The following is a 27,880-nucleotide window of genomic DNA, read 5'->3' on the forward strand; positions in this document are numbered from 1 at the left end:
GACCCTTCTAGGATCTACTAGATTGGATTCATAGTGATCCACTTGTTTAGAGCTGGGATTACAGGTGCGTGCCACCATGCCCAGTATCAACTGCCATCTTAGGATACTCCGAAGGTGGGGCTGGCACGGCAGGCCTAGGGTCCCTGGCTCCTGCACCTGCTTGCAGGCGCTTTAATGAATTTAATGCATTGCAATTATTATGTTTGACGATGACCAAATAGTTTCTCTACAGCCCATGGCTTCTTCTCATATTGTCTCCTGAGACCTCAGCATCTGTGATGGCTTCCTAGCTTTCTGCTATTTTATTTTTTAATCTTTTTGAGACAGGGTTTTACTATGTAGTTCAGGCTGGCCTTTTAGTAACTTTGTAGCCCAGGCTGTCCTTGAATTCACAGTGATCCTTCTGCCTCAGTCTCTTGGGTACTGGTATTACAGGTATGTGCCACCATGCCTGGCTTTGCATCCTGGTATTATACAACATTCTAGGTTCATCTTATATGTTCCTTGGCGTCAACTTAGAAATGGTAATTTCTCCAATAAGGCTGGAGTTGGCTGTGATACTACTCAGGCAAAAAGCTTTTATGTTTAACATACTCAGGAAGTTCTATTCTGATTCCTCTTGTTCTGTGCCTAGGTGTACTGACAGTTTATACTCCTCCACCCAATCCATTCGCTAGATTGTGTGAATCTAAAACTCCTTCCTGTGTTCAGCTATTTAGACTTCTTCCTTAGTGAAATGCTGACTTCTAGGGCATTTCAGAGCTAGCCAAGAGGTGGCAGAGCCACAAAAGTGTTCTCTGAAATTAGCAGCATGACCTGGTACCATTTAAGTTCCATAAGACTCCAACCTGGAAACAGATGTCATTGCACATAGTCCAATGCAGGAGACATAGGCTGGCCCTGGCCAGGCTCCCTCAACTATTCCTATTTCAGCCAGAGTACCACCTTCTGGGATGTAAACCAGTAAGAATACAGCAACAATCCAGGCACAAAAACTCCAGAAATGATTGTATGTTTTTTCTCAAGAAAATAAGACCCGGGCTGGTGAGATGGCTCAGTGGTCTAAGGCACCTACTTGGAGCAAGCTAGGCAAAGCACAGGGACCTCGGTTTGATTCCCCAGCACGACATGCCAGCCAGCCCCGCCCCCTGGTGGGCTGAGCTGGCCACACACACACACACACACACACACAAATAATGTTTAAAAAAAGAAAATCAGACCCTAACTTTTCAACAAAAACAAGGTGGAAGGGCAAATACCTAAAAGCCTGCTAATTATTTTGGTAATAATAAAGCTCTAACCTTCACAACTGATGAGTTCTGGCTAAAAGCAGCCCTGGAAAAGTTCTGCCACCACTCAAACCAATGAACCTTCAGTCTAAAGGCTGTGCAGACTCTGGGACTCACAGAAACCAGGACTGGCATTGATCAAGCCTCTGTCTCAGCCCAGGAAGTTCACAGATCTCATTAATACTTCCTAAGGCCATGTCCAAAGTCACACTGGTCAGCAGCCTCTAAGTTGGCACTGTAGGTGAAGAGACCATGTGTATTTCATTCCAAGGGCACCTTTATTGCATCAGAGATGCCAGCTATGTGTTAGCTGAACACTATATATCCCCAGAGATAACAAATACAAGGACCCTAAACCTGTATAGAGAAGTACTCAACAAAAGCCATGATCTTAGCTAGGTGTGGTGGCACACACCTGCAATCTCAGCCCACAGGCAGCTGAGGCTGGACTGGAGAATTGTGAGTTCGAGGTCTGCCTAGGACACAGAGTAAGATCCTGTTCTTCAAAAACAAAAGCAAATAAAATAGAACCATCATTTTTCTTTTCCAAAAGTAAGGATAGTGAAAAATGTATGAGGGACAAACTCCTATGCTATGTGCTCAGTTATCAGCCCTTAGGCAACATGGTGAACAACCTGCAATAGAGTCTGCTGCTGTGGACACTGACAGCTTCCTCCATGGCTCCAGTAATCATGAGGTCCAACCATGCTGCTGGGTGATTTGGGGGAGATTCCAAACCCAGTGACAAACTGCCCTCTGGGAAAAATCAATGTCATCCACTTTTTCTAATAAAGAGTTACACCTGCCTTGGAGCCTTTTAAAAAAAAAGAGGACTTGGCTCATTTTTTTCTCCTTTTATGTCTGCTATCTGAAAAGGGCCCGTACCTTGGGTTTGTTTGGGTGTGCCAAGGGTAAAGCTGCAGTGACTGGGGAACCAAAAATGTCACTAGTCTTCCCACCAGGTGGGTTCAGACGTTGTCGGGTCTGCACAGGAGTTGATTCATCAAAGATTCCACTTCCTTTCCCTCCTGCAGAAACAATAACAACAATGAGCACCAGAACACCCATCTGACCCTCCCTGCCACATTCATCACAGCAAAGACCAGGTGAACAGGGTAGGATGATCCAACTCTAAAACTTGCCCACAAAATTCAGCTTCTAGCCAACCTCTTTACCTGGGGCCTGCTGCGACCATCAGGTCTAGACTTTAGCTGGTCACTAGAAAGGAGAGGAAATAATACAATTTCCCTGGAGAGTTTCTTTAACCCTGAACAGTTAAGTCTTCTGAGTTAAAAAACTTTTTAGTAGATTATAAGAAATAAATGTTTAACTCACAGAGTTCTGAAATTAATAACATGCCCTATTCAAAACAAACCTGTAATCTAGAAAATAACAATAGCCATTCTGACCTTGTTTTGGCTAGAACTTACAATTCACAGACATGTAACATTCTTGCTGCTGAGTGAGTTAACAAGCTGTGATGAAAATGTGCGTCTCAGATGGAGCTTCACACACAAGAATACCTGGATGCCTATTTAGGCAGAAAGATGGCTATAGTTATGATATCGACTGATATACCTTCATTCAGCAGACACCACACACTTATACAGAGCACTATGCTAAACGCAAGAGATGCCAAACACAAGAAAGTACAGTGCTGGTAAGCCAAGTTTTCATCTACAAGAAAAAAGATGGACCCCACAAGCTAGCGATGTGGCTACATGTAAGTTACTTGGCCTTATCTCAAGTTACAAAATATAAAAACAAAGGGACTGGGGATGCAGTCATTGTGAAGGCCCTGAGGTTCAATCCCCAGAACTGGGGGGAAAAAATGTGGCACTGGGGATTGAACCCAAAGTCTTCATACTAAACTACACTCTTCTGTTTTTTTAAAAAACATTTTGAACAGTTACTTCTTGGATAATCACGCTATTGCCACAGGAATTAGGCATCACGTGACAAGAATAAAGCATGAGCCAGAATGCTGTGAGCACGTGGTTGGAGCCTGCTCTCTTGCTGGGATCTTAAATTCCCTACCACTGGGAGAGGCTTCAAGCAGAACAGTCTTCTGAAAGGCTTCAGCTTCTAGTAGTATGGACTACAGCTGCAAAGAGGACTGTAACAGGAGAAGAAGTGGAGGCTCAGACTAAGGATTCTGCCTTTCTATAGGGACAGAACACTAAGGGACATGGAGAGTCCCTCTGCAAGAAAATATGTGTCTTTGTGTAACATAAGAGCAAATGCATACCTTCTGAACCTTATCCTGGACCTCCTAAGGATCCACAGTTCTCACACTGGATACTCAGTGTGAAACTGAGTGCAGGGAAAGCCAGCACAGCATGATGCTAAGGACCAGTGGTGTGTGGCTGGAATGCCAGGGTCAGAGTCTCTGCTTAGTCACTCATTAACTGTATGATATCAAATAAGCTACTTCACCCTCATGTTTCTGCTTCTTCTACTTTAAAAAAATAGTAATACCTGCCAGGGGTTGCCAATAAGGCTAAACCAGCTGTTCAGGTGAGGCAGTCTCACACTGTCACCTCCCAGCAAATATCTGGACCATGGTGAAGAAAGGGACCTTTTCTCTCTGAAGTACTAGAGATCAAACCTAGGGGCACTACCACCAAGCTATAACCTTAGCCATTTTAAAAACTGTTTGAGACAGGGTCTCCCTAATTTACCTATACTAGCCTTGAACTTTCAGTCCTGCCTCAGACTCCCAAGTGGCTGAGATTATAGGTATGTGCCAATGAATTATGCTTACGTGTTTTTAAAAATGTAAATTTACCTTTTTTATTTAAATGGAAATAAACCCTTACAATTTGAAGAGTTTGGTCAAAAAGCCTATAAATTAAAAAACAAAAACCAAAAAAACTGATTGTGAAATAGAACACAGAAAAGTTCTGTGGACATGACTACCATAAATCATTACTATGTAAACCCAAGTCAGCACTGGAAAGAGCAGAGAGAATAGTGCCAGCTGTCAGAAACTCCGTGTGTCTTCCCTCTCACCTAAGGTCATTATATTCTTCTATTTCCTGAAAACCATAAGCATGCCATTTTACCCCATGTAGCTTCTCAGGAGGCTGAGGCAAATAATCACAAATTCTAGCTCAGCCTAGGTAAAAAGCAAAATCCTATCTCAAAATAAAAAACAGGGCTAGAATGTAGCTGAGGAGTATGGTGCCCCTGGTTCCATCCACAAAACAAAAAGGAAGCAATCACTGCAAATATCTATTACTCGGTATTTTCTTTGAAAAACTAGTTTTCTGTTTATTTTATTTATTAAATTCATTTATTTGATACAGGGTCTTGCTATGCAGTTCATATTCATAGTGATCTTGTCTCAGCCTCCCTTAGTGCTGGGATTACAAACATGTGCCACCACGCCTGGTTTCAGGATTGGCACAGCGCACCCAGCATGGCACGTGGTACTGGGGATTGAACTTGGGTCCTTGATTGCCAGGCAGACACTGAGGCCACTGAACTATCTCCCCAGCCCAAAAAATGACTTGTAAAGAAGAAAAGATGACCAATTTGCCCATAACCAAAACAAGATTCAAGGTATGTTTCTAGAGATCAAATTTCAAAAGATAAACACTGCACTCATGGAAACAAGCATGCACACACATGATGGGAATATAGTGGGTAAGTTCTTTGAAGACTTTCTGCAAATAATTGTCAGTTTTTTAAATTCATAGAACACATTGATTCAGCAATTCCATTTTGAGAAATTTATCCCAATGGATATATTCAGGAAATATATGTATAGCATGAACTCTGAAGGCAGAAAAACCCATATCCAAAAAGCCAGTTCTGCCAATAACTCACCAAGGGGCTCAAGCATACCACTGAACCATCCCCAAACCTCAGTTTTTGCCACCATCATAGGGATGGTATTATCTACCTTTTAAGAGTGGTGAAGGAAGACCAAGTGAAGAAACATATCTGAAGCACTTACCATAGTCCTGGCATACATTAAGCAAGCCATAAATATGAATCATTGTCAACTGAGCAGGAAAACAATTTGCAAAGTTCTAGAAAAGGCTATCAGCAAAGAACACAGAGACTATAACAGAGGTGAAATGAGACACTGGATAGCAATCTACAGTAATACTTCCACAGACATCACATGTTGGGTCACTTGTATTCTTTATTTTTGCATATTTTCTCAATCAGGAGCTGACTAGAATGCTGGCAGCAGGGCCAAGGCTATATGAATAGACAGGACCTAGTCTTTTGGTGACAGGCCCAACTAGCAGTTGTGTGCCTTTCAGGCTTTAGAAAGTACTTAACAAGATAGGAAACAAACCTCAAAACCACAAAAAGTAAGGATAGTGAAGGACCCCCCCCCCCAGCTTCATGCTACAAAACAGAGCACCCGGGGGACAAAAGGCAAAGTTGCATCATCATGTTTTCCAGGGAGCCCAACATACTATGGGGACAGCTCCAGAAACAACTCTAAACATGACTCCAATGAGCAGTGCCAGTGAACTGGCTCCCACACTTGCAAATGCCTCAGATTTGATTCTATCTTACACATGCACATACTATCAGCTATCATTGATACAAAAGATATGCAGGTCTGACCACTAAGCCCTGAACTGAGAACTGGATACAATGAGAATATTCACCTAATAAGATCCACTGACTCCCCTTCTATAAACTACATTTAAAAGCAACATCAGTTGGGTGTGGAGGTACATTTCTGTAATCCCAGCACATGGGAGATTGAGGCAGGAGTATCATTTCGAGTTGAAGGGCAGCCTAGGCCACACAGTAAATTGGAGGCCAGCCTAAACTATATAGTGAGACTTTGATTATTAAAAAAAAAAAAAAAAACAGGCTGAGGACACAGGTCAGTGGCACAGTGCCTGCCTGGCAAGTGCAAGGGCCTGAGTTCAATTCCCAGTATCAAAAACAAAACACTAAAAATAGCAACATTAGCCCCCCCCCCAAGAACCAACCAATAAAAAACTATCTTTTGAATTTTTTTTTTCCAGACAGGGTCTCACTTCATAGTCTAGGCTGCCCCTAAACTTACGGTGATCTTCCTGTTCAGCCTTTCATTACTGGGATTACAGGAGTATGCTATCATGCCTGGTGAATTACTGCTCTTGTTCCTCTACACTGTTTAAGAAATACCTGTACTCAAAACTGGTATGAGGAAAGCATTCTAGCATGTGTGGCTAGATTTCTAGTGTGGCTCTCAAATATTTTAAGGATAGAATCAATCTTGCTTTCTTACGAATAAGCAGGGAAAAGGTATTTGGTAACTGTCACTGTGTGCATCAGAATAGCCTATCATCCAATAGAAGCCTTTCATAGATTCCCTCCCTCTGTAACTACTAGACAACAAAGTTAAGTGTTGAAAAACTGTATTGGTGAAACTAGACTAATTTTGTCTAAAGTTTTTTTTGTTTTTTTTTTTTGCTCCAAATGCCTTCAGGGCAGGTTTGGCTGGCTTGAGTTGTGGGGATCGAACCACAGCAACCTGAGCCTGACTGCTTTGTTGAAGTAGCCACTTAAAGAACTGAGCTAAGGGGCAGACTCCCTAAAGTTTTTTATATGTATTTAGTACAGGGTCTACAGGGTCTCACTACACAGATCAGACTCATATAGTGATACTCCTATCTTTAGCCTCCCAAGCACTGGGATTACAGACATGTGTCAACATGCCCAGTCTCAATCCAATTGCTGGTGAGGAGTGCCCTGGTGATGGGGCTGGCACAAGGCACGCTGGGGATTGAGCCCCAGTCCCTCTGTTTTCCTAAGCACTTTAATCTGCTGAGCTATCTGGCCCGTCCTTGTCTAAAGTATTAATTCTATTGAAATCAGCTTCAAATAATCTCCATCTCTAAGAAAAATGTTTGAATGCATGATAATGCATGCAATATAAGGACTCTTAGGAGGTTCAGGAACTAGAATCCTACCAATCACATTGGTATCCTTAGTAACTTCACTCAACCCTGTCAAACACTCAAGAGTGCTTGAACTGAACAGTCTGGAAGGTAAGGTAGGAAGATCACAAGTTCAAATCCAGCTTAGGCAATTTAGCAAGACCATGTCTCAAAATAAAAAATAAAAATTAAAGGGTTTGGAATGTTGCTTTGTGTGAAGGACCTGGGTTGAATCCTCAGTACTGCAAAACAAACAAAAAACAGTAACAACAAAAAAACCCAAAATCAAGAACCAACCAAGAATGCTTGAGCCACCTTCAGTGGAGAAAGTAACAGCACAAAGGCCTTCATTTTAGTAGAGCTCTGATGACAAGGGAAAACCTTACAAGAAAATATCTGGAAGGAGTAATATAAAGGAACAACATATTTTCAGAAGAACAGAAAATAGGTGGAGGCCAATGGATCTTGGATTTACTAAAATCTATACCTGGGGGATTTGTCCTCTTGGGTACATTCTGAGGTTCTTCAGTTGGTCCAAAAATATTAGATGCCATTCTATTAGGCTTGTTTGAAGGAGCAGCTTCTTCCAGACTTCCAAAAAGATTGCTAGATTCTCCTCCTGGGGGTTTCATGGCCCTATATACATAGAACAAACATGAATTACTGATGGCTGGCCTAGAAACTTGGAACTTATGCAGGGTATGGCATAGCTAGACAGGGCAGAAGTTACTTCCACACATATATGGACAAATCACATAGCACAATCATTTAAAGCTGGTATGAAGTCTTTTTTTTAATTTTTTTTTTTTTTTGCTGCTTTATACGGTTCCCTTAAAAGTTTTCTTTATGTATCTCAGTTATATATATATATATATATATATATATATATATATATATATATAACCTCCAACAATTGCATGTTTTGAAATTATTCCTATAATCTCTCTTATATAGTTTCCTTAAGATAGGCTGAGTTACAGTCAGGAGAAGTTATTAATTTTACAGTACAAGTATTTAGTGCTATAAATATATTCAGTAGTATTCAATATTATAGCTTTTAGTTGTTAAGTGCTTACTATATTCCAGGAAGGGATTATTTTCACTGATGAATCTGTCTGTAACTATGGCTAATAAAGTGATTATACTCTGAAATAATAGTTTATATATATTGACTAAAACCTATTAATTTGTTATTATTATTGTTTGGTTTAACTTGATTTTTTTGGAGACAGAATCTTGCACTGTTCCCCAAGTTGGCCTTAAACTTGCAATCCTGCTTCAGCCTCCCAAGTAGCTAGGAATACAAGTATGCACCACTCTGCCCACTTTTTAAAATGTACCTCCTGGAAAATATAGAATCCCTCTGCTGTGTGGTTTGGCCTAGGCTAGAGGTGGCAAACCTATGGCACATGTACGGCAGTGTGCTGTTTCATATCACTGAGAGTTCTGGAAGGTTCACCATCACTGGCCTAGACCACTGAGAGAGGGTTATCAGCACCAATCTGAGTCCTGGGCATCTACACTGAGTGACTGTCTATGGTCTGCAAGTCTAATATAAACACCCAAATGCTCAGATTAGACAGATAACCATTTGTTAGGGCTGGGGATGCAGATCACTGGTAGAATACCTGCCTAGCATGTATAAAGCCCTGGGTTCAATTCTCAGCATAGTGGGGAAAACAACAACCTGCCAGCACCATTAGGGCCTTGTGCATGGTAGGCAAGCAAGCACTCTACTACCATTGAGCTGCATCCTTAACTGCTTTTTGAAAAATTCTGATACAGGGTCTTACTATGTTGCCCAAGTTAGCTCAAACATCTGATCCTCCTGGTTTAGCCTTCTAAGTTGCTGGGAATATAGGCCAGTGCTACTACCCAGTTTGAAATTTTAAAAAGCCAAAAAACAGTATTCAGGTTTAAGTTACAAAAGTCTTCAAGCATAGTCTCCATTTATCTCTTTGGAAAAAGTCGGAGATCTGTAATCTTTAGAACTAAGCTGAATTTGGTTTCATGACTCATGCTAGCATGAGTTATAATCTGTATCTTATTGATGTATTTGGAGGATGGCTGTCTTTCAAATCCACAAGGTCCAGTCAGCAAACACATACTATAACTCTTAGCTTCTCCCAAGTCTCTTCTTGTTCCACATATCGGAGCATTAATCACTAGCACCTCTGCATCTGATCCCCTAGGGAAAAAGAGATAAAAGCAAGTCTTCTGCCCTAAGCTTCAGGGTTAATGGGAAAGCCAGATAGGTCTGTTGATGGCTTAAGTGTTCCATATACCTAATGTGACAGAGATACCGAATATTTTCTGAACTTTAAGGCCTCTTCTAGAAGAGGTGAGGCCCAAAGTCATGGGTTGGGCACAAGAGGCATATGGTAGTTACTTGAAATGAAAAGTTAATAGGGAGATGGTGGAGGAAAAAAAAATTATATATATATATATATATATATGAATGGTGGACATATATTAAGTACAAACAATAACAGTAACGTAACAATATTGTTATGTGTTCCATGTAATCTGAATTTCATGAGTAAAGACGCATAGAAAAGGAATAGTAGCACAGATTATGGTGCACAGAGGCCTGGCCACTTGGGAAGAGGCAGTGGCCATCTCCATCATAAAGGCATTGAAGCCAGCATAACAGGTTTCACAGCCTGCAACAGTCAAGCAAATGGCAAGGCTGCACCAGCAGGGTCTCACATAAATGGGACCAAGAGTTCAATAGGCCTTTCAATGAAAATAGGGTCACAACAATGGTGCAGTGTCGCCTTCTGGAAATTCCAAGCAGCAGTTATCACTATAATACTAAGGGGGAGGGGAATTCAAACCAGCTGAAGATACTTGAGGAAAAATTCACAATGTGGCATACACCCCAACTTTTCCTTTTGTAATAGCTCTTCAACATATTTCAATAAAGATATTCAAAATACACAGAAGAGAACAAGAGGGGAGTGCCAAGAAGAAAAGCCCACGCAGCCCTAGTGGAGTATGGTCCTGGAGAGGCAAAAAAACCAGAACTCTCACCTATAGCCTCTACCCCCATTCAACCCAGGGCTGGAGCACTACAGGCAAGTATTCTACACTGACATACACCAACAGATCTCACCTTGAAGGCCATGATCCCCCCCCCCCCACATGTCCCTAGTTTCAGAAAAGCTTTGGGGAATTGGTTAGGTTTAGGAAGAAAATGTGTGAAACAGATTTGGAATGAAATCTCAAAAAATACAATTTTACACTTTAAAAGACTTTAGAGTAAAGATGGCTAAAACAATAGATTTACAGTTCAGAATTCACTAGCACAAAACAATTCCTCCAGACGTGGAGTCAGAGGGCAGGAAAACCTGCAAGGGTTATCATACATGTAGTAGCTTCATTCCTTTTAAAGCAGCACTGAGTGTGATTCGGGAGGCCTCAGTCTGGCAGACAGCTATCTTATCCTGCATCCAGGTAGAACTCCAGTCAAAACACTGCTTCTCACGGCTTCCGGGCTGGGGTTTCCATTAACATTCCATCATCCAATGAAAAAAGGCTGCGTTTCACTTTCTGTCATACACGTATTTTTCTCCAATATCCTTCCCAAAGGATGACTACTCTTCAGCTCAGAAAGTCAGTCTTAACACCAGGGCCCCTCACGTGGTACCAAGTTAATCACTACTTTGTGGGCAGCAGTTCCAGCAGCTCAGACCCAGGGAAGGTGGAAAGTGGATGTCATTCAGTGGGTGCTGAGGCCAAGGGCTAGCTATCTGTCACCCGAAATTTGACCCATTTTACCCTACCCCGTTTGGGGCAGACGGGTCCAGGTAGTCAATACCTCTAGAGACTGACCCTTCGTCCCAGGCAGACCAGTCGGCGGAACCAGCCCTAAGTCGGCCACCCTTCAAGATCAATGGGGTGGAAGCTACAGAAGTCCCTGAGACGCGGGAAAGCTTCGCCGCTCAGGCCCTGTAGCCTCCAGGGAGGCCCGGCCTCCGCCGACGCCTGGGCGCGCTCGCACTCCGAGAGAACCTGATTATTTCCCGTCTAGCAAGTTTCTGAGGTCTCCCGGCCCCTGACCGCCATGTGGCTGCAGCCCCGCGCCCGTGCACCTGGAGCCTGCCCGGCCGGCCTCGCCATCCACGCCCTGGAACATGTCGACCGCCGCCCCAAGCCTCTTCAGCCGCCCGGCGAAGGTTCCCGCCCGTCCTCGCGCAGGTATCCTGGCCCGCCCACGTCCGTTGGAGAGGGCACGCGCCAATCTCACTGTCACAGCCAATCGTGGTACAGACTCCGCCCCCACCGGGAAAACGCCGGGACAGGTTGGCATCGCGCTCGCAGTCCATTGGCCACAGCCTCGCCACTCAGACTCTGGGAGCACGCATTGGCCCGCGACTCTGCCCGCCTGCTAACTGGGCGCGTCCTTTAGCTGCGAGCCCGGGTTAGGGACAGAGGGCCTCTAACACAGGCCAACTGCGAGATTTCTGGGCAGGACAGTAGGAGGCGCATGTGTGCTGCTCTGCGGGGTTCTCAGGAACACGCGAGGACTCAGGGTGGCATTTCTCCCCCGCAGAGCCACATTTGTCAGCTCCCCCAACTAGCCGGAGACCCAAGCCACGCCTGCTTACGTGGGGCTCAGGTTAACCGCAAGGTGGCGCTTTTCCCTCACTTAGCCACACCTGCCTACTCCCAGAACTACCCGGGACAGGAGTCACACCTGCCTATATGCGGCTCAAGTTAACATGTGGACTGCACCTCTGCTACAGCTGCCTGTGTCGGGCCTCACTAGGGCACTCTGTCATTAAAAAGAGAAGCACAAGACAATTGTTAAATCAAGTATTAGTATGTATTTATGCACAATAAAAACATTTACAAGTTGAACTGGAAATTTACACAGAAGTTTACCGGCTTTTATTATATTAAATAACCAAAACACCTTTTATTCCCAAAATTGGTAAAGAATAAATAATATAATTTACAATATGGTACAAAAAATAATCAGGAAGGACAGGCATTCTGCTTTTTACATACACTGTATATTTATATAATCTATAAAACAAATTCACATCTCAAACAAGCCAGAAACCTTGGATGATATGGCTTAACGATTATTAAAGCAAACAGCACTGAGTTCTGCAGCCCACACCCCAGGCTACAACCAGGAATCCCATCTGACAGTGCAGGGGTGGGTTGGTGTAGTGCTTCCAAGACTGGACAGACCTCACAGGACCAACAAGTTGCTGGGAGATTGGGAAAGTTCTGAAAGCTGAGAAAGGGTACTGTGGGTTTCTTCCACTTTTTTTTCTTTTTAAATTAAAAAAAAAAAAATAATCCCCTTAAGAGAAAGTACTGTATTACCTCACAAATACAGACCTCAGTGTTTATGAAGATTTAACTGCTTCCCTCCTCACTTGTTTCCAGCTCCTGCAGGATAAATTTGAACTCGATGGTGTAGCTTAATTATAGATGCTAGTAAGATAAAAAGAACTTCCTCCAGGAGTGAGGCCACTGCACAGAATGAAAAAGAACAGGAGTCCAAAACTTAAGATCTTGGAGGTGTGGAAAACTAGGCTTGACAGATCGGTGAAATGTCCCCAAAAGATGCTCACTCTCTGGCTGGTACTCTACCCTACAGGACCAAGACAAAGGAGTCTTGAGGATAGAATGCTCATCACACTGTATTCACAATACAGGCTAACCACCAACCTCTCTTGACACCAGAGATGCTAGGTCTCAATCCTTAGAAAGATAAATCAGCAGAAAGGCTCCAGAAACTTTAGCAAGATTAGGGTTAAGATTTTTCTAAGAAATCGATCTTGTCTCAATTACATGTGCTCTAATGCACAAAGGACGTCAGTGGTTCACACTGGACTATTATCACAACTCTGCTGGAATGGCATTTTAATTGGGAAAGCTTCTCCAACTGGGTCTTTTGAAAATTTCATCCTTTAACAGTAGCCTATTTCATAAACAAATATTCACATAACCTGTTTTCTCTGCTACACCTGACAGCATTTTCCCCTTAACATAGCAAGCAAATGAGAACACTAGTCTGGCTGCTAGAGAAATTGCAAAAATCACTGAAATCCATCACTGACAGCAGGACAGATGGTGAGTTTACTTACTTTCCTAGCCTGCCTGCCACTAAGTGACAACAACTATAGGTGGTACCTCCCAAGCTCAGTCTTTATGTGGTCCTGCCACATAAAGAGCCTATATATACTACTCTGATCTCTGGAGTTTTGCTTTTTAGAGGTCATAAGATAACGGGTGCTTAATAGGAAGCAGCTTGGGATTGGAACTGCACAATGTATATGGCCACTGGGCACAATGCCAGTATCCCTGGTCCCAGACTGAGATTGTAAGGAAGCTAGCAGTGGCTGAAGCTCAGCCTGGCATCCTAACCTATTGCAGACCACAGATGCAGTGATCTTCAACTCAATGTGGTGATAGTTTCAGGGAGCTGACATTAGGCATAAAACACAAGACACCATAGGTTAAAACATGGCTATTTCCTAATAAAGTGGGGTCATGTTTCTGTTTTGTACTTTCAGAGCTTAGGGACTACAGTGTCAAGGAGCTGTAGCACAGACTTTCAAGATTTGGAAGAGCAGTAGAGCATGGTGGTACACACCTATAATCTTAGCACGCTGGGAGACTGAGAAAGAAAGATCACAAGTTCAAGCCCATCCTGGGCAACTTAGCCAGACCCTGTCTATGAAATGAAATGGCTAGGAAAATACCTCAGAGTTCAATCACTAGTACTGCAAAAATGGAGAGAAAAAAGATGTGGAAGAGAACAGCACTAGGAGGAATATGTGAGGCAAAAGAAGAAACCTGCTTTCTAGAACTGTTGGTCTATTTCCTCTACTGATGCCTGCAGTGAGATAATAGGACGGAGAGGGCTATTATCAATCATCTTTCCCCCTTGTTGTACAATGACTCCCTTCTTCACTAGAGATGGAGACAGAAGGCAGTGGGGTGGCATCTGGCTTTAAGGGGAACTATGAAAGTGAGGAGAGAGTAAAAGAGGGGAGCAAAGGGGTGGCAGGTTTAGATGGGCTAGAAATGACAACTCTGACTGCTGGATAGAGGGTGAACAAATGAGAGGGCACATGAGTATCTGTCCAAACCACTAGCATGGGATACAACTGGTGATTTGTGTACTTAAACCTCCTGAGACTGAGGAGGAAAAGGAGCCCACACTGGGCCCTTTTAGGGAAAGACTAGACGCTGGACTAACCTTGTGTTATAACTGGCCACCATGGGGTTTCAGATGGGAGTCATCAGAATCCATGAGTTGATGTACTTTGACTATACCTAAGTATCTAAATCTTCACTAAGCTCCTTCAGATGTGGAGGCAAAGGCATTGAGAGGGACTAATTAAATGTGTGAGGGATACCTGATGCCAACATCAGCAAAATGAAGGATCTGAAGAAAATAAAGCCTTCCCTACAGAGACAGATCTGTCTCAGATGCTAAACAGTAACTCATAAAAGGCTAAAGGATGAGAAAAGCTTTGTCTGTTAGTCATATCAGTGCTTTGGGTTGAGCCCAGTGGGAAGAAAAACAGTTCACCTCGGATGAACCTGCATAAGGGACCCAGAAAGGAAAATGGAGGATTCTGTTCTTCATTGACTATATCTCCTAATTCTTTTTTGGTGGAACCAACTGGGGATTGAACTCAGGCCCTTGTGCTTGCCAGGGAAGCGCTTATTCCACTGAGCCATCTCCCTGGCCCCTCTATCTCCTAATTCTTAAAAACAAAATAAAACATTTCAACCAGCTTAGTAGGATCCTAGAAAAACATCCATACAATCTGCATAAGACATGATTTCCTTTCCCCTTCCTGTTGTATCAGTCAGAACAAAACTTCTGGTGGGAAAAACACTAAGCAAGAAGCAGTAGTCTGGGGAGATGGCATTGATTATACTGCCCTGGGACCCTTCTCTGGGCCATGATCAGGGCACCTCTTGAAATGTTCGCAATCTCAGGGTATGGATAACTGCTACACAGGAGCCCAGGCCAATATCCACTGGCCCCCTCAACATTGTAACAGAATGGCCAAGTGGGTCAAAAGAATGTCAGAAAGCAACAGCATAGAATCTCCATTGGATTACAACTCCCAGGATGCAAAAACTAGGAAAGGGAACACCTCTTCTCTCACCTAGGATAGCCAAGCAGACCCCAGGACAAGTCCTGGGAGGACAAAGAATGGGGCAGTTCCTGATACTGGCCCTTCTCAGAGATCATCCTGGCGTAGCTCATTATGGTCCCTACTTGCTGGGATGGGGCTCTGGGATGGCTGTTCTTGGATGCTGGACATCATGGGGTCCAGAAATAGTCTTCTGGGGATTCTGGGCTTGTCTTCTTCCTCTAAGATGTAGAAGATTTCATCTGCCACAGGTGAGGACAACCAGCACAATAAACTTTCTCTACAGCCTTCAGGGTACCCTCCCTACAAGGCACAGTCACTGTGACAGGTCCCCAACAGAAGGGCCACCTCCACCACTATCAAACAGAGCCTCTCGGCGGCCAGGCTCAGTGATGGACAACTCTTGGGCCAGATCATTGAACCGAGATATATAATCAATGCTGTTCTCATTCATCATGCATGCCAGCTGGGAATCCACCACCTGCAGAACAGAAGGAAAAAGGAAGACCAAGTCAGCTAGTGGCTTGCTTAACTATGACACTGGACTAGAGAGGATTGGCTGCCGAAGTGGAACATCTGTGGAGGAACCCAGTACTTAGTGGAAAATTTCAGAATGTCCTGTGATTTGAACATGTACTTTGTCTGCACATATTTATGAACTACCCACTGGGAACTTGACCAGTCTGATGAGAGGGTGTTGGTGGCCTCCTTCCTGAGACTTGGGCTTTAAGGTAAATAGTGTATGGAGAAGAAAGAAAACAGTATACCCTGAAAGTCAAAGGTCAATAAAGAGCCTGAAGGAAATAAAAGCAGAATTTACCATGGAATTGGGTCAGAAAAAGGCTCTCCATGGCTCCAGAATCTGACAAGTGAGGGAGTAAGTCTCTCATCTGTAAGTGTTTCAGATCTTTCTGGTAGGTAAGGAAGATTCTTCTGAACACTCTTACAAATTCTTCCAGTGGTGTTTTCAAGTACAGAGTTTTCAGGAAAACCTTTTGCTAGACACTTAATCTGCACGTAAATTTGTATGTGTTACTTTCTATGACAAGTGTTTCATGTAGCTGTCATGATGTCACATGTATCGTGTCAACCAGGAAGCTTGTTGAAAATGCATAATTGACTCTGGGTCCTATGATAGGCCCAAATGTGTTCCTAATTCCAAGGTGCTTCTGCAGGGCTCATCTCTAGAGGGGCTGAGGACTTAAGTGTCCACATAAACATGGAAAGGGAAAGGCATTGGTTTCTTGTAGAATATTTATGTAGCAGATGTTTTGCAAATAAAAACTCTGGGCTAAATAGGTTTGAGAAGTGGTATGCACTATGTCACGGAAAATCATTATGTTATGGTGTCTACATTTACAATGGCTGAAATTCTTCAATCATATCACTGATATGGGAAAAGAGACTCACTTTTTTTTTTTTGGCGGAATTGAACTCAGGCCCTTGCGCTTGCCAGGCAAACACTTATTCTACTGAGCCATCTCCCTGGCCCTGAGACTCCTTTTTAAGGGAAGGTCACTTAAGTTCACTTAAACTCAGTCCCTCACTCCCTCCCATGTAGCTAACCATAAACCCACTTAGAGAAAACCAGTGTCATAAAGTAGAAACAAACAGAACAATTTAGGAAATAGGACAAACATTAAACCACAATGCCCATGACAGGCAGATGGTCAACAGTGTCTGGCAAATGTAAACCTTATGGCAATTGTGTGACATTCTTATAAAATTCCTCAAATGAGGTAATGTGGTTACTATGGACACCAGAAAAGTATATAACCTGGAGGTAAAGTCCAAATGGGAGCCAACAATTTGGGAGTTGTGACCCAAAGTCAGGATGTTGGTCTCGAACCCATAGTAAAATACTTTTTTGTTCTTACAATTTCATTTTCTCTCCTGAGTGCTTTCCTCACTAAAACTGCTTCATCATCATGGCTTGCTCAAAACTCTCCAAAGCTTTCCCACAAACTTACCTTTTCCAGATTCATAACAGACATGAGAAGCTAGAGAACCCATGGGAAAGACCTGTTCTGAACTGTGGTTGGCCCAAGATTTCCTTCAAATGGCTGACTATTAGAACATTGCATAATACCTACCAAATCCTGGGGACCAGTTTGGGAAGTGTTGCTCCAGGAATGTGACAACAGATTTAAATCAATACAAGTAGCACTCCAGATTTAGGATCCTCCCCCTTCTAGTCACATGTTTTGCTCAAGTTTCCCTAAGGCAACTAAGGCTCTGTCCCTTAAACAAGTTAAATGCATCTGTCTTGACCTCACCCATCAGTCATACCCCTGCAGAGCAGACTGGCCAGAGACACACACAAACAATATGAGGGACATCTGGGTGGCTGCAAACACAGCTAGGCCAAGTGAGAACAAGAGGAACAAAACTCTCTCCTCTCATCACTACCTGAATGTGGGAGAGGTGCCAGTGGAAAATGAACTCTTAAGCTCCACTGGCCCATGGCTGTGATACAGGACCATGAAAATGCTGCTTGAAGTTTTCCTGTTGTCATGATAGGGTGGTTATGACACAAACTTTTATAATCATCTCTTCCTCTTACACAATTGTACTGTACCTCACACATCAGCAGACTAAGGGAGCTTGAGGTCACAGAGCTAAAGGACAGGATGTGATCTAACTCAGCTCCACTGACTTTCAGAGACCACACTTTCCACCCTGACTCTAGGATTCCCAGATTCTGATGTCTTAAGGGCTAGCTGTTACTTAAAGGTCTGCTGTTGACTTCACAGTTGGCAGATCTTAAGCAGTCATAGACCCAGATTTGTACATGGTGTCTCCTGATGTCAGGAAGGACAAGGCACTCTGGAACAAGATGAGCCTTCAAGTTCAGGGCACAGTAGTATACATACCTCTGCAACATCGGATAAGGACCTGGACACAAAAGAGTCCCGTGAGTTTCCATCCAACAAGCTGGGACCAAGCAAGGAAGTGCCGCTGTTAGATCCAATGGGAGTTGGGAGCATCTTTCGGCTCTTCTCTGGAGAGATGAAGCTGGCTGCAGAGAATGCCAAGGACAACACCCCTGAGCCCACTGAAGGTCCTGCAGGCTGGAGGTAGCCAGGCCAAGCTCCCTCCAGGCCTCTATCTTCATGCTTGCCTGAAGGGGTTAGGTGACACCATCATACTGTAACTCATTTTCTCATATGATCTATCACCATCTTCCAGGGTCTCTAAACTGGTGCACTTTCTGGTTGCTATCCTGTCACACACAAAAATTTAATTCTCTGTGCCACTTCCTGACTGACAGACACTAAAGTTGTTCCCAACTTTTCATGATTTGCATGTGACTGCTCATGTCTGTTCTGCTTTATTTGATCTTAAGAATCATTCATGGTGGGCTGGTTCCCTCGCACATCCTAGACTCAGAATCCTCAAGAACTCCTGGGTCATCAGATACAAGCCCCACAGGTGTAACTAACTCAAGTTCACTGTGTATACAGTATGCCCTTCTGTGAGGCTATCCTATAATCATCTAACATTTACCATTCTGTAAAACTTCAGATGTGTAAATAGGAGTGTGTCTATGCAGGCAATAGTAGCCGTGTGTGACTTTTTTGGCATACTCCTTCCCTCACACTGGTACTGAGGGGGCAAATGGGTAGGAGAGGACAGGTACAGCATCCCTACATTCTCACATGTGTGGCAAACGGTGCTGCAATATCCCCTTCAGAATATCTTAGTGACTATAGAAACTCACCAAACAAACTGCTAAGTGAGGAGTCCGTGGAGTCACTGGGATACCACTGGGGATCGTGGGTAGGAGAGGCAATCCAGTTGGGCTGGGGACTGCTAGATGGGGAGGGAAGGCTCTTGGAACTGTCACTGCCATTCAGTTTTGCTGGAGAAAGAGGGACTCCTTCACCTGTCAACCAAAATCCGGGGTCACAGATACTTCCCTAGGCTGAGTATGGCGGTACAACCTTATAATCTCAGCACTTGGGAGGCTGGAGCAGGGGTACCATTGGGAGTTTGGGGCCAACCATGGCTAAAAATCAGGTTCCAGGCCAGCCTGAACTGCATAGGGAAACTGTCTCAAAAGACCAAAAAAATTCCCCAAAAAACAGAAAACAAAAAAAAAAAAACCCTACCAAAAGCATCCTTCTCCAATCCACAAGGAGGAGGCAGTGGTGGAGGTGCTGTGTACTACTACCTTGGCTTCACTGTGCCCCAACTTCATCCTGCTGTGGTCTAGAGGACAGCAGAGCTTGCAGGATGGCTTTGTGCTACAGAAAGGACATGATGCAGAATACAGCAATGACAGCTATATTCTCCAGCAAAACTGCCATGGGTGGGGCCAGGCTTTATGGTCTGGGCATAACACCTGGCATAGCACCATGAAGAGGTATAAACTGCTCCCAATCTTATAAACTGTTTCCAACCTAGAAACTTAGGCTCAAATGTAGTGGTGGTCTAGTGCTAATCATTGCAAATTTACAGGTCTGAACCAATGGCCTCACAATAGTGAGCAATAGCCATATAATATTTCAAAGAACACCACAGAGGGTGAGTGGTTCCAAGATCTTGACAACTTCAAGGTGGATTACTTGCTGAGCACTATAAAATGCACACAGGCTGCCTGCCATACTCATAGTCAACCAGAAAGGCAAGCCTGCTGATCCTTAGGCCACAGAGCACTTCATGGGCCACCTTGTTCTCATCTCAAGGTTAAAAGTAATATTACCAGACCATCAGTAGATTCAATTCCATATGTATCACATGCCCTGGAGGAGCCAGGCAGCAACAGCACCTTATCAGTGGCATGTAATTAATGCACCCAAATAAGAGCTAAACTGGAACATTTCTAGTACATTTGGAAAAACTTCATCAGGGCAGGACCCCTCAAAGCATATCTGATCACTGTGTCCTGGGGGGAAACCTGGAGCCAGAAAGGGTAAGAAAGAGCTGCTCTTACCAAACTGGCCAGAACTAATTGCAATCTCAATGATGGAGTCGCTGATCTGTGTTGCGGGCTCTCCCTGTGAGAGCACATCTTCAGGTGGGCCAGGCAGAGAGATGTCCAGCAGTGCAGAAACATTAGGTGGGGAGAGCCGGGTGCTGGAGCCCTCTGATGAGGATAAAGGTGTGCAGAGACCATTCTGGAGAGGAGTTTTGGGCAGCTCAGACAAAGAGAGAACAGATGAACCCTGCCAAGGAACAAGTATTATTCAGATACAAGTGGCCACACAGAACCCAAAATAGCCTTGATAGCCCCAGCTTCACAGTTCAGGCTCAGATTCTCACAGCTTCGTGGCTGCAATGGGTGCAAGGGTTTCCTTATCTTTTCAAGTGAGGACATAATCAGGAATTTACTCCCAAAACTACTTGCAACTTCAGAGTCAAAAAGCCAGACCAAGGTGCACTGGGACTGATTTCACTGCTACCAATGATTTAACTGGAGAAACAAAGGCAGACAGCAAGTACTGGGGAGCCACTAGCTGTTGGCCTTTTTCCCTGGCCCAGAACCAGTCTTTCCAGAACAGGATCTGAATGAAGTGAGAGCTGTAAGACAGCTGAATTCATTCATTCATCAGGATGTATATAAGGTAGATAGAAATAACTGCATTTATGAATACCACGGTCTGTCTGTAACCAAGGAGAGTAAGGTCTCAGCACTATAGGGGGTCCTGAGGTAGCTTTTTCGCTCTGCAGCTCAAAAGCATACTATACCTGGAAACTGTCTGCCACTGGCTCCTGCTCCGGCCTTGGGGGGATGTTGATGAATGGGTCGTTTGTACCCTATAAAAACATTGGGAAGATCAGTGATGAGCCCACATGTGATGTGCCAGAACTGTGTCCAAGTGCTCACTTAACTGAGCTCCAGAGAAAGAGCTGTTCAGTCACCCTGCACTCCCACCAGTCAAAGATATAGGTAAGATCATGCTCTCAGCTGAAAAAGCTGTGGAATCACTTTTACCTAATTTTTTTTTTTTTTTTTTCAAAGAAAACTCAAGTCTCATTAAGAAGTCAGTTCTATAATTTCAGATATGGGGCCAACTCACCCACCCTTCCCAGGTAGTTATCAAAGAAGTTAATAAACATGAGCACTTAGAGAATCATGGAGAGGTGCTTACAGCCATAAGCAAATTGTCTATCTAGACCCATGAAGTGGTCAATGACTCCTGAACAGGGAGCCAGGGGCTGAACTGCTGGCTAATTTTGTTGTGGTTCATGGCAATATTGCTGTATGTCATGACACCTGGATGTAAGAAAGCACATATGCCCTTTCACCTGTTTTGATGTGTATACCACAGCACTCATTTGCACCATGGCCTCCCTGATCAGTGGCTCCTCTAGCTTATCAGGCCTAACCCCTCTATAGACAGAGCTAGATCTAGCATGACACCAGCTCCTTGGCCTGGCTCCCACTTCAGAAGGTAGTGGCATACCAAACAGTCCTTTTGAACATACTCACCCCCATGGTGGGGACAGGGTCTCCATTCTCATGGGGTACAGTGGAGTCTTGACTTGAGACAGTAGCTGTCACCTCATCTGAGGACAGTGGAGAGATGCCAGATAAACCCTCTGTCTCCAAGACTGGTAAGGGGCTTCCAGGGATAATGCCAGCACTTTGAGCAGCTAGGTCAATTGCACCTGGCAACACAAGCAACAATTCAAACCTCTGTTTCATGACGCCTCAGGATGTACGTAGAGAAAGCCCAAGAGAGCTTCCCCTTCACTTCCCATGTAAATGCAGAGCCAGTAACTTCGAAAGACATTCTCTATAAAGGTTAATGAACTATTACAGTTTGGAAAAAAGAAAATACTACAAATAGCTATCACCATTAAGTTTACAGACTCACTGGCAAGGTGACTTGTGGCTTGGGGTGGAAGGACCTTGGGCACAATCGGCCGAGACAGGGCTGCTTTGGTCAGAGAAGACTGGATGGGCCGGAATGAGCCTCTCCCTGTGAGGGAAAGACCAAGGCATGCACATCAACCTGACCTATCTATACCTTTGGAACACACAATGGAGCTGCAGAAGGTTTCCTTTATAGATGCAGATGAGATCAGAGAAACCACACAAATTTCCAAATATTTGCTAATTTGGGGAGTTAGATATCTGTTACCCAGGTGTCCAACAGGGAGTACAAGTATGGAACTTGCCTTGGTGGCACCAATGTACCTCCCAAGAGCTGCTGAAAGTCTACGTCGGCCACTGTCATCTCCTGAGAATGACCTTTGTGACAAGCCCCTGCACTGAAGTGCTGGATTCTTAGAGCCAACTAGTACAGTGGCCTTGGACTAAGACTGCCAACTGCAACTTGGTTCTGCGTTGCCTTCTACAGTTGAAAAGTAAACATGAAAGCAGGGATTAGGGGCATATGCCTGTAATCCTAGCACTTGGATGAAACAGGAGGATCACTACAAGTTTGAGACCACCATAGGCTACATACTGAGTTCAAGGCTAGTCTGAACTGCAAAGTGGAACCCTGTCTAAAAAAAAAAAAAAAAAAAAAAAAAACAATCAACAAATTACAAACAGGAAGACAGAGTTAAAAAAAAAAAAACAAAAGATAAATAACATAGCACCTGTTCCACTTATATGCTCATTGTGTCAAAATACACTTCAAAGTGCAGGGCTTCTGGTTAATCTACATACCCAAGAACATATCTATTCCATAAAACACTTGATGTATCTCTGCACAAAGATGGTCAGCAGATGCTTTGCTGAACTGAACAACTCAGTGAACAAGGCCTGCTGAGACCACATCTGGAAACGTACCCTATAACCCACCTGTCAAGTCTTCTGCCTTGGCTTAGCTACAGCCAGCCAAAGCACATTGACACACAAAGTATTTGCTGGTAGACTGCAAGCAGGAATGCTAGGAGTGATGTTCAAGAAGCCAACACTCACTGTCCCAAAGTGAGGCCATAGTCAGGTAAGGAGTGGGAATGAGAGCTAGCCCAGAATAACCCAGGCCCTTACCAGCTATAGGAGAGTTAGACAGGATGGAGAAGGAACACACATTGTGGGACTGGTTTTCAGATGGTCTAGGGAGCAGTGTTCTCTGTGGAAAAAAAAAAAAAAAATGCAAATAATCATGGTGATGAGAAGACTCTAATGTTTAAAAAGTTCTCTCCAGAAAATGGTTTAAAAGGAACATTCTAAATACAAGGAAGTCAGGTGTAAATGGACAAGGAACTTGCTTTAAAGACATACGGATGTCTAGCGTAGTTGGAGGCTGTTATGTCTTGTGGTCCTCAAATCCAGAATACTGGATTCTCTCTGAAATCCATAGACTTAGACCTCTCCTAATGAACCCTAGAGGAATGTCAAAGTGATTGTCTTGAATCCAGAGTGTCCTGGACTTGACTGGAGCAAAACTAGGTACATACATCTGTTTAAGGATGTCCTGGTCTTTCTTATTGTTGGGATGAAGAAAACAATGTGACTGCTTGTGACAAAAGATGCTCTTTCCCAAGGCTGCCGCATATGAACAAGGAGGTGTTCTGTGTGCCTTTTGAATGATCACTGCCAGCTGAGAAAAAGCTGTATCAACTACCCAAACTGGTAGTGGTCACAATAAAACATTTATAAAAAAATACCTGCTGACCCAGTAACATCATAAGGTTTATCAGTCTGGAGCACAGCTGTTCATATATGAACTCAAAGTTCACTCAGACCTGAGACCCTCCAGCAGCACTGCTGCACTGCTGTCAGCACAGATCAGAGGGCAGAAACTGTTATAGATGCCATAGGGAGGATCCATTAACAATTCTGTATGCTCTTTGCCTGCCTTGCTCCAAAGTCTAAGGCATGGATCAGTAAACTTTTTCTGTAAAGGGCCAGTGAAGTAATGTAGGCTCTGGGGCCATATTTGATCCAATGATTGAAAAGCAGCCACAGGCAGAATGGAAAGGAATGAACATGGCTGTTATTTATAAAAATATTGAAAGAAAAAGACCATATACCACATGATCCCATGTTAGGAAACACTTTGAAAAGGCAAATCTATAGAGACAGAAAAGAGCTTGGGTGTATTGGTGCATATCTATAATTCTACCACTTGGGAGGCTAAGGAAAAAGGATCATTGTGAGTTCGAAGCCAGCCTGTGCTACACCATGAGTTCAAGATCAGCTTGGTCTGCATAGTGAGACCCTGTCTCAAAAAACAAAAAATCTAAAATGCAACAAACCTGAAGAAAAATTAGGGGCTGTCAAACACTAGAGGGAAAGCAGGGACAGTCTACAGGTACATGGTTTATTCTGGATAATCAAGATGTTCTGGGAGTAGTGATGGTTCTACCTCCCATAAATTTTTTTTTTAATTTTGTTTATTTATGTGTGTGTGTGTGTGTGTGTGTGTGTGTGTGGCCAGCTCAGCCCACGAGGGGGCAGGGCTGGCTGGCATGTGGTGCTGGGGGATTGAACCGCAGTCCCTGTGCTTTGCTAAGCTTGTTCTAAGTAGGTGCTTTAGACCACTGAGCCATCTCACCAGCCCCTCCCATAAATGTTATAAGCCACTAGAACTGTAAACCTGGGCACACCTTTAAATGGGTACACTTTTTGGTATGTCAACTGTATATCACAAAACTACTTTAAATAAACAAATAGTAGTAGTAGTAGTAGTAGTAGTAGTAGTAGTAGTAGTAATAATAATAGAACAAGACAGGCTGGATTTCCCATGGGAAATAATTTTTGATCCTTGACTGAAGAGTTACACAGATCAGCACTAGGGAGCCTGAGAACTGCCATAAGTCTGAGGCTATAGCTACATAACACAACCCTGTCTCAAAAAAGTTACATAGATCACGTCCAGCCAATGATTTTCCCACTTCCAAGGCAAAGAATTAAATATACTATAAAGTTAAATGGATGAAGTTAGCCTCAACAAAAATTACCTAGACTTGAAATACATCTTTCTTCCTGAGTCCTTTCATTCAACACTTACTTTTATACAAACTATTCTCAAAAGAGAAAAACATTTCAGAGACTAGGAAAAGCAAACCTGTCCATTAATGCTCCCCCTAGAATACACAGTCATAAATTTCTCTTTTTTCCTTCAGTACTGGAGAACAAATCCAGTGCCTCATGCATACTAGCCAAGTGTTCTACCACTGAGCTACACTCTAGTCGACATTCATAAATTTCTAAGGCCATTATATTTTAGACTTGCACTCTCATTACCATTCTTTTTCCCCTGAAATGACACCATCCTCCGCCTTAGGTTCTCCGATGCTCTATCCATCCTGTAGTTGCACACAGGACATGTGGGGCTCCTCCAGCACTAGTTACACAGAAGCCAGGCCTTTGCTGACTCAAACTCTGTCCAACTGCTTCACTGCCTAAATATGCATCACCATGGTTTGTTTTTTTCTTTGAGATAAGGTCTCATTATGTAGTTCAGGCTGGCCTCAGTATCACTGTGTAGCTTAGCTCAGCTCATTGTAATCAATGTGCCTCAGTCTCCCCAATGCTAGGATTATAGGAAATGTGTCACCAGGCTTGGTCCCTCGACACATGTTCTGACAGTCCTCCAACAGACTGAAGCCTGGACATTCTTGGAACTTAGATGCTCAGAACTTTGTCTTTTCTGCAATGCTGTTCAAAGACTATCTTTTATTTAGAGATACCATTAAGCTTGCTAATGTTATTTTTTTTCTATTTATTAGAGGAAAATAAGGGCTAGCAATTTCCCTATGTTATACTCTAAAAATCTTGAGACGCAGAAGACCAGTGTGCCAAGACCAGATTGACCAGTGAGAAAGCCAAGCAACAAATGGAGTTTGAGCAAAGATCCTTCACCTGGACCACCAATGGCTTCCGCAGATGCCGGTTCCGCAGTTTCCTGGGCTTTGGCAAGAAGAAGTCTGACTGCATCTGCAAGGAAAACAGCACGTGAGACCTAAGGGCCCATCCTGTAAGGCCTGGTGTACAAATATGCCCTGGCACTCACACTAATTGAGTTTAGATGCTGCCGGAAAGTCAGCTCAGCTTCTTTACTGGGTGAGAAGAGCTTTCCATGTCGGCTGTTTGGAGGCAAAGTTGTAGGGACAGCAAAGAGGCCACCATCTGAGTCACTGTTTCCTGTGCTGGAGGGACCAGCCACCAAGAGCCGTGGGGGGTTTCTCAAACCTGAAAGAGCAGAAAGGAGAATCACACAGCAACACTTACCCACATGTCCAGGGCAAAGGGAATTCTTTTGAGAAGAAAATCAGGAAGGAATTCTCTGGACAGCTAGCTCTTCAGCTACAATATCTTATCCCTCCAAAACTGCCATTTTTCCTTGTTTACTAGAATTCCTGTCTTTATGCAGACTACCAGCCTGCTGGAAAGGGTCAGAACATTCTTACTCATTGTCCATCACTGAATTTTCCGGAGCAAGGAGGGCCTGGAAATCTCATGCAGAACCAAAGCCACCAGACCTCTGCAAAGGGCTAGAGAGCAATATCGGCTACACAGCCACTCACTACACATTCACAAATGAGCACAGTCATGTGCCAACGTGATTAGACACCCAAAGCAGGAAGTGGGCCAGACTTGGGGCACGTTCTGTCATTTGTTGACCTGGGTCTAAATCTCTAAAGTTACAGAAAACAAACCCAGAGATAAAAAGACAGAAAATATTTCAGAGTTACTTTTTTGAATAGGTGCTGTTGCAAAAATCATCCTCAGAGTTCAGGCTGGGAGGGGTGCTCTGAACTGACATGCAAAGTTTGTAGGCCAGGTACTCCAAGCACCAGTACCTACTAAGAGAACTATAGGCACCTTAGTATTTAAGCACACTCCATCAAGAAAAGGAAATTAACGACAACACAGAAGTAGGATATTTAAAAGTAGAACATGAGGTAGAAAGATTGCTTTGGGTTCGAGGCCAGCCTGAACTACACAGTGAGACCCTAACTCAAAAACAAACTCCCTCTCACAAAAAGAGAACAGAAGGCAAGAGAGGCCAGAAGAAATACCAGCTGGTCCCCATCAGTGAATACACCTTTGTCTGCAAGGCCCAGTGTCTCAGGTTTGCTACTGTCTTGTGCAGCAGCCTGAGGAAGAAAACAGGAGAAAGAGAAAGGGAAAAAAGAAAACAAATCACTACAGGAGATACAACCCTAACTCAGCAGCAGTCTAGATGCTCCCAAAGGCCACCAAAGACTCTAAATGAAACAAGAGTTCTTTACAAGCAGTTCATTTGTAACACAGAGAAATTGTAAGACCAATGGCCTTCTCTGAACAGAAAACAATCTCAGAGAACGATTAACATACCAGGACTGTATGTCTGTTGATTAAAAAGTTACTATATTCACCTTTAATAGCAAAGCATGAGCAGGCCTTAGAGACATAGGACAAGAGTGTTCCAGGTTTTACTACAGAGCTGTTACTACCTCCCAAGCCACTCCTATCCTACTGGATAGGCTTCAGGGGCAATATTACAGCCTATACTTAGCCACTTAGCTACACAGTGGTAGGACAGTACACAGTACACATGCCTGGGACACATGGGCAAAGCCACAGAGATTATTCACACTCCTCATCCACTTTTAACATGCATGTAGTATCATCATTCTAGCACAACAATTCCTTTAAAAA

General features: G+C 43.7%; 2 protein-coding genes across 6 annotated transcripts in view; both read right to left on the reverse strand.

Annotated features, from left to right (window-relative positions):
* Jpt2 (Jupiter microtubule associated homolog 2) overlaps window positions 1-11,389 on the reverse strand; it is a 25,493-nt gene extending 14,104 nt beyond the window's left edge. The window contains exons 1-3 of the mRNA XM_004627891.2: window positions 11,284-11,389; window positions 7,677-7,825; window positions 2,175-2,317 (exon numbers count right to left, since the gene is read on the reverse strand). Of these exons, the coding sequence (XP_004627948.1) occupies window positions 2,175-2,317; window positions 7,677-7,825; window positions 11,284-11,327 (336 nt within the window). The 5' untranslated portion in view covers window positions 11,328-11,389. The remainder of the gene's footprint in view (window positions 1-2,174; window positions 2,318-7,676; window positions 7,826-11,283) is intronic.
* A 1,087-nt stretch (window positions 11,390-12,476) lies between these two features.
* The window catches only part of Cramp1 (cramped chromatin regulator homolog 1), a 68,143-nt gene continuing 52,739 nt past the window's right edge, over window positions 12,477-27,880 (reverse strand). For 4 of the 5 annotated variants that reach the window (XM_004627900.2, XM_023711512.1, XM_023711513.1 and 1 more), the window contains exons 12-21: window positions 26,250-26,428; window positions 26,099-26,173; window positions 23,279-23,360; window positions 22,152-22,256; window positions 21,764-21,942; window positions 21,019-21,087; window positions 20,264-20,495; window positions 19,049-19,213; window positions 18,201-18,346; window positions 12,477-15,808 (exon numbers count right to left, since the gene is read on the reverse strand). In XM_004627900.2, the coding sequence (XP_004627957.1) occupies window positions 15,644-15,808; window positions 18,201-18,346; window positions 19,049-19,213; window positions 20,264-20,495; window positions 21,019-21,087; window positions 21,764-21,942; window positions 22,152-22,256; window positions 23,279-23,360; window positions 26,099-26,173; window positions 26,250-26,428 (1,397 nt within the window). In that variant the 3' untranslated portion in view covers window positions 12,477-15,643. The remainder of the gene's footprint in view (window positions 15,809-18,200; window positions 18,347-19,048; window positions 19,214-20,263; window positions 20,496-21,018; window positions 21,088-21,763; window positions 21,943-22,151; window positions 22,257-23,278; window positions 23,361-26,098; window positions 26,174-26,249; window positions 26,429-27,880) is intronic. The other variant, XR_002820412.1, reaches the window with a different exon arrangement.

The sequence above is a fragment of the Octodon degus genome, unplaced genomic scaffold (assembly GCF_000260255.1).
Source record: "Octodon degus isolate 3935 unplaced genomic scaffold, OctDeg1.0 scaffold00021, whole genome shotgun sequence".
Taxonomy (NCBI): Eukaryota; Metazoa; Chordata; class Mammalia; order Rodentia; family Octodontidae; genus Octodon; species Octodon degus.